This window comes from Theobroma umbraticum, unplaced genomic scaffold (genome assembly GCF_002168275.2).
Source record: "Theobroma umbraticum cultivar Fairchild unplaced genomic scaffold, ASM216827v3 scaffold_81.0, whole genome shotgun sequence".
Classification (NCBI taxonomy): domain Eukaryota; kingdom Viridiplantae; phylum Streptophyta; class Magnoliopsida; order Malvales; family Malvaceae; genus Theobroma; species Theobroma umbraticum.
The window spans coordinates 951,081-957,453 of record NW_018397268.1 but is presented as its reverse complement, the minus strand read 5'-3'; the positions used below and the strand labels follow the sequence as shown (position 1 = coordinate 957,453).

The 6,373-nt window shown below is 32.5% G+C and overlaps 2 protein-coding genes across 2 annotated transcripts in view; both read left to right on the top strand.

Annotated features, from left to right (window-relative positions):
• LOC110425192 (7-methylxanthine methyltransferase 1-like) overlaps positions 1-1,373 on the top strand; it is a 2,006-nt gene extending 633 nt beyond the window's left edge. Inside the window, exons 2-4 of the mRNA XM_021440020.2 lie at positions 1-23; positions 477-746; positions 860-1,373. The exon at positions 1-23 is cut by the window's left edge and continues 379 nt beyond it. Coding sequence (XP_021295695.2) covers positions 1-23; positions 477-746; positions 860-1,198 — 632 coding nt within the window. The 3' untranslated portion in view covers positions 1,199-1,373. The remainder of the gene's footprint in view (positions 24-476; positions 747-859) is intronic.
• Positions 1,374-3,251: 1,878 nt separating this feature from the next.
• Positions 3,252-5,880, top strand: LOC149526605 (7-methylxanthine methyltransferase 1). Its single transcript, XM_089785077.1, has 4 exons — positions 3,252-3,459; positions 3,540-3,935; positions 4,079-4,351; positions 4,761-5,880. The coding sequence occupies exons 1-4, from the start codon at positions 3,385-3,387 to the stop codon at positions 5,106-5,108; spliced, it is 1,092 nt and encodes a 363-aa protein (XP_089641203.1). The 5' UTR covers positions 3,252-3,384; the 3' UTR covers positions 5,109-5,880.
• The last annotated feature ends 493 nt before the right edge of the window (positions 5,881-6,373 follow it).

Genomic DNA, 6,373 nt, shown 5'->3' with positions numbered 1-6,373 from the left:
ATGGGATACATTGGCTCTCCAAGGTGAGATTTCTCATAGTTTTCCTGATAAAAGCATCCTTAAGTTTAATGGGATTCGGGTCACATGTCTAACACAAATTCGTTCGTTTAAACTTTTTATATATTTCAAGAGTTTGAAGTTCATATTTGTAATTGTATGGTACGTATTGGATATAATTTTTATTTTTTGTTTAAAGAAAAAGAGGGTCAGGGCAACATAACAATCATCTTAAGTAAATTTGATTTGGAGTAAGTGTCCAACACGGATACCTTCATCTAAATTTTCTTTTACATATTTAAGGATGGAACATCCATACTTATAAATGCCGTACATATGTTGTTTTGGCAACCATTAGTTTAGTTTATTTATTAAAAAATTATCTACAGCATTACATATTTTCAACTTAACCCAAATAGAAATTTGGGTATACTACATGAAATGTGATTTGACTGGCTCATTGGGAACCCATGCTAAAGGCACCAAAAGTCACAAGTGAAACAGGGTTACCACTAAACAAGGGGAGCATCCACATATCAAAAACCAGCCCTCCCGCTGTCACAAAGGCATACCTTTCCCAGTTCCAAGAGGACTTCCTTCAGTTCTTGCAATGTCGGTCTCCAGAGATGGTACCTAACGGACGCATCCTCTTCATAATTAATGGAAGGAAACCTGGGGATCCCATAGGCAGAGAAAGCTTGTACTACTTTGAAGTCCTATCCAAAGCCATATCTTCCTTGGTTTCAAAGGTGAAATTTTACCGAATTTCACCCCTTTTTTAAAGATTATTATTCTTTTCCTTTTTTATTGATTGAGTTACTTGACTTGACATAATCTAATTCGTAGCGAATATAATCAACAGGGACTAATTGATGAAGAGAAACTAGATTCCTTCAGTGCACCAACCTTCACTCCATCCCAAGACGAAGTTGAGGGTTTAGTGGAGAAAGAAGGTTCTTTCACAGTTGAGTTCACAAACACAATCGACGTGGAGCTTGAAGGTGTATGGGCAAGTCCAGAATCGAGAGCTAAAAACGTGAGAGCATTTTCAGAGTCATGGATCTCACATCAGTTTGGAGAAGAAGTATTGGATGAATTATATGATAAGGTGACACAGGTTCTAGTCGAGGATTACAAGCTGGGGAAACAAGCAACCGTGAGCGTTAATATTGTTGCTGTGCTGAAAAAGAAGGGCATCTAACCCTGAAATTCGTGTGTCATTCAGAGAACTAGATGGTAGTTTTAATTTGATAATGAATAAGGTGAAAATGCCAATTGTGCTTGTCTAGATCTTTTGATTAGGTAAAGTACATGTATTTATGAAGATTCGTGGATTGCAGATCGATAATTTTTATTAATAGTATTTATTTTTAGGTGAAGAGATTTAAATTTTAATTTTTAAATGAAAAATCATGCATTAATTACTGAATTTAATGAATTAATATAATCTATGAAAAATGCATATCCAATTTGTGTATTTTGTTGGAAGGTAAGATGAAACCATGACTCCTCTTTTTCAACAGCTAGCAATTTGGTGTCACTAAAAATGACTTGTGACATTGATATATATTTTATGTATTGTTCAACAAAAATATATATTAGAGCTAGTTTAGAAGCAACCAAAAATTATATTATCAAATCTTTTTAAAGATTAGCTATTAAATATCAATACAAGGCTGTTGCTAAGGTACTCAAATTGAGCACAAGTTGAAGGATGGACCGAATTGACTTATTGAGCATGTTTTACAAAAACCATATGTTCTGTAGTTTTCACTTCAGGGGATTCTCTATTTATGGAAAAGAAGCAACCAAGACTACTAGGATTGCTGTTGTGCTGAAAAAGAAAGAACTCTGACTTGAAGCTGGCAAAGAATCAGAACCAATGGCATAAAATAATAGTATGAATTTACTATGAGGAATACAGAGAAATGTCAGCTGACCTTGTCTAAGTCTTTAGGTTAGGCAGGGCTATGACATGAAACTATTTTGAAACTTTGTTTTCTTTATACAAAGATGCCAAGTGGCATTTTATTTATGTATATATATATATATTAATTATCTATTTTTTTGAAATAAATTAAAAATTACTTGTTGGGAAAATTAGGTTTGGTAGAGATTTGTGTTGTGATATAACAAAACCTAAAACTATGGATCCATTTGTTTTGCAGTAAAATATTTTTTAAAAAATATTTTCAAGATTTATACTTATTTGTCAAATAAAAAATTAATTATATATATATATATATATTATACACTCAACAAAGTTAATCATGAAAAATGTCTTGCGTCTTTGAAAGGAGCAAGACATTTTTCAAAAAATAACAAAAATACTTTTATATTAAGTTTATGAGTATAAGTTTGATGAATATTAATATTTAATTTAAAATATTAAAAAAATAAAAAATATATTAAAATTTTACTTTAACATAACTAATTTAAAATATTAATATTTAAATTATACAATACTATTAAAATTTAAAAAATATTATTTTAATGAAACCATTCAATACGATTAAATTTTTTATTTATAAATGAAATAAATCTTACTAATAATTATAATAAAAAATATTTCAATGATCTTCATTTGATGAATACATATTTATGATAAATTTAAAACTTACTAATAATTATATAATAAAAAATATTCCAACAATTTTTATTTAATAAATATATATTTATAAGTATAAGTTTTGGATATCTTACACAATTGATGAATATTTATATTTTTATAATTATGATAAAATAGTGATAAGATTAAAAAATTTTAAAAATTAGAGTTTATTTTCATTACATATTTGCAGTTAAATACTTTAGGAAATATCATTATCCATTTTCATTTTTCATCTTAATTTTGACCCCAAATTAGTAAAAATCAAATATCAATATTATTTTGTACTCAACTCTTATTTATTATTTTAATACGTAAATAATTCCACTATAATAGAAAATATTTTTCACCAAATGATCTAAACAATAAAAAACATTTTCAACAATTTATCTAAATAATAAAAAATATTAAATTTTTTTATAAAATATTTTATACAAATTTTTTTTTTTCAATAAATCACTTTTCGATTACTAAACCGATTCTATGTAACCTTGCTGCAAATTCGGCCAGCAAAAAATAAATTGGGCTCAGGCCGAGTTCTGTTTATTGTTCCCTTAATTTTGCGGTATTTGATGCCTAATTGGGCAGTCCACCGGCCTTTTTGACTTTTAAAAGAAAAACCAAAAACTGTTATGCAAAATAATTAAGCAAATGTTTCTTATCTTGGCAATTGGAACCCACCAATCCAAGCGATTATCTGTAAATAACGCTAGATATGGGTAGAATTTATCCACACAAAGCAAGATACGTACTTCGGAGCTGAGAAAAGAAAATTATCAATGGAGGTGAAGGAAATGCTCTTCATGAACAAAGGGGATGGAGAAAATAGCTATGTTAAGACTTCAGGATACACGGTTCTTGATCTGATCTTTACCCTCTCTTCTATTATTGTTTTTGCTTGATTTTAACCAGGTTCAATTGTCTCTGAATGCAGCAAAAAGTGGCAGCTGTAACCCAGCCAGTAGTTTACAGGGCAGCTCAATCTCTCTTCTCGGGGAGGAATTCTTGCTCATACCGAGTCTTAAACGTGGCTGACTTGGGGTGTTCTTCAGGTCCAAACACTTTCACTGTGATGTCAACAGTGATAGAGAGCATAAGGGACAAATGCAGTGAATTGAACTGGCAGATGCCAGAAATCCAGTTCTACTTGAATGATTTAGTAGGGAATGATTTCAACACACTGTTCGAAGGGTTATCTGCCATTCAAGATAAATATAAAAATGTTTCATGCTTTGCTATCGGTGCCCCTGGTTCCTTTCACGGCCGGCTTTTCCCTCAGAAATCCATGCATCTCGTCCATTCCTCTTATGGTGTACACTGGCTCTCTAAGGTGATTATCTTTTAATTCTTGTACTTTTATGTGAGCAAGTTTGATTCAACAAACATTTTTTCAATACCAAAACTTCTGGGATTCAATTACTACATGTCTTCAATGGCATAGTTCATCAAACTTGCATTGATTTACTTCGAAAGGTACCCAAAATGACAAGTGAAGGAGGGTTATCACCACTAAACAAATGGAAGATCTACATATCGAAAACTAGTCCTCCTGCAGTGTGGAAGGCATACCTTTCTCAGTTTCAGGAAGACTTCCTTTCATTCTTGAGATGTCGATCTCCAGAGCTGGTACCTGATGCCCGCATGGTCTTGATAATTCATGGAAGGAAATCCGCAGATCCCACAACCAGAGAGAGCTGCTACACTTGGGAAGTTCTAGCTGATGCCATCTCCTACCTGGTTTCACAGGTGATGAAAGAAGTGCCAAATTTTCCATGTTTATATTAACCATTAGCCAATGTCCAACACCTACTCCTGAGTACTAAAGTTCAAAACCTGTTAAGACTGAAAATGAAGATGAATTCGAGGAGTCTTGGGGAAGCTTCAAGCTTTTCATTAAGATAAAAAAAGAGTGTACATCAGAGTGTTTGTACTCTGTTATATCAGCTAACTAACTAGAAGTAAAAAAACCAATTCAACTAACTAACCACTATTTACACTTGCTCTCTTCTTTCCTGAACTCTTAAGCGGTTCTTCAACCCAGAATCTGACACTTCTCTCTCCTGTTCTTCATTGATCAGCTCCTTGCCAGGTTGATAAAACCAGTCAGCACCTTCTGTCCATTTACTTAAGTTTTGTTTTCTTTCTTGGTTATCAGGGACTGATTGATGAAGAGAAACTAAACTCCTTCAATGTGCCATACTATATTCCCTCCCAGGAAGAAGTTCAGGATTTAGTGGACAAGGAGGGTTCTTTCTCAACTGAGTTTATAGACACAATTGAAATTGAACTTGAAGGTATATGGACGAGATCAGAAGATAGAGCTAAAAGCTTGAGATCCTTCACAGAGCCCATGATTTCTCACCAGTTTGGAGAAGAGGTAATGGACAAGCTATATGATAAGGTAAAGGATATTCTAGTTGAGGATTGCAAGCAGGAAAAACAATCAACCAGGGGAGTTAGTATTGTTCTTGAACTGAAAAAGAAAGAATCCCACCTCAGCTAAATGTATCATCATTAAGGAAACATTGAAGAAAACAATGTGGCAAAAGAATCAAGCTGCTGAACATATATAAAGAGTGTTATTATTAATTAATTTGCTAAGGAATCAAGAAGAAACGTCTGCTAAGCTAGTATTATTTTTATATCAGTCAGAGTTATGATTATTAAGTTGTCTTTGGAGTGGTTGTTTCTACTGGAAATCCTGATGATGGTGCATTACCTTCCTTAAATAAGTCTATGTTTCCCGATATGATTTCAGATTTTCCATTATATCAGAACAGGGTAATGTAGTACCAATGAAGAAAAAAAATGCTAGAATGACATTATCTTAGACCCTTTTAGGAACTATGCTAGAGTATGGTAAAGAACCTAAGTTTTTATAACTAATTTCAATAAAAAGATTCAGTATTAGCAAGTTTATTTGTTCACTTATATATACTCTTGTATACATGGAGCTACACTCCATGAAGAGAAGATCAAGACTTGTGTAGATAAAGGAACCCAACACTTTTGAGCCGTAAGGTTGAGGTTGAGGTTGGAGAAAAGAGCCCTTGGACCACTTTGATGTGGCGTACTACCAGTTTCTTTATGTTGCAGGTGCCCGAAACAAATTGGAAGTGCCCTTATGATATTCAATTGCATTTGATTTGTGTATCCATCTTCAGTCAATCACGATTGGTCATGACAAAGGTTCCTGGTTAAATTTCTTTATGTTGCAGGTGCCCAAAATAAATTGGAAGTGCCCTTATGATATTCAATTGCATTTGATTAGTGTATCCATCTTCAATCAAGATTGCCATAAACTTTCTATCTATGCTGATATGTCGCTGCCTTCAAGTAGAAAGAATGGTCATTTCTTTGACTGGAAGAAAGAATGCCATTATAGAGGTTTGGTTTCTGATTTTCAGAATGGATGGTGCCTGTTTCTATGGTCACTATGTTGGTTTTCAAGGTGGTTGATGAAAAATAAAATGACTCATAAGAATGGAGTAAGAAAAATCATACTTTTCATTAACAAGATGAAGACATATATATATATATATATATATATATATATATATATATATATACACACACACACACATACATGATTTGCTTGGAGTGCAAGTATATGTGGCTTGCTTGAAATGCAAGTAAAGTAAATAATATAAAAGGAAGTTTTCTAATCCTATACTTCCTTGGAGTGCAAGTAAAGAAAAAGATTATCAAGGAAAGATTATATAAAAGAATAAATCCTATAAATAAAAAATCTTCCAATACTCTCCCTCA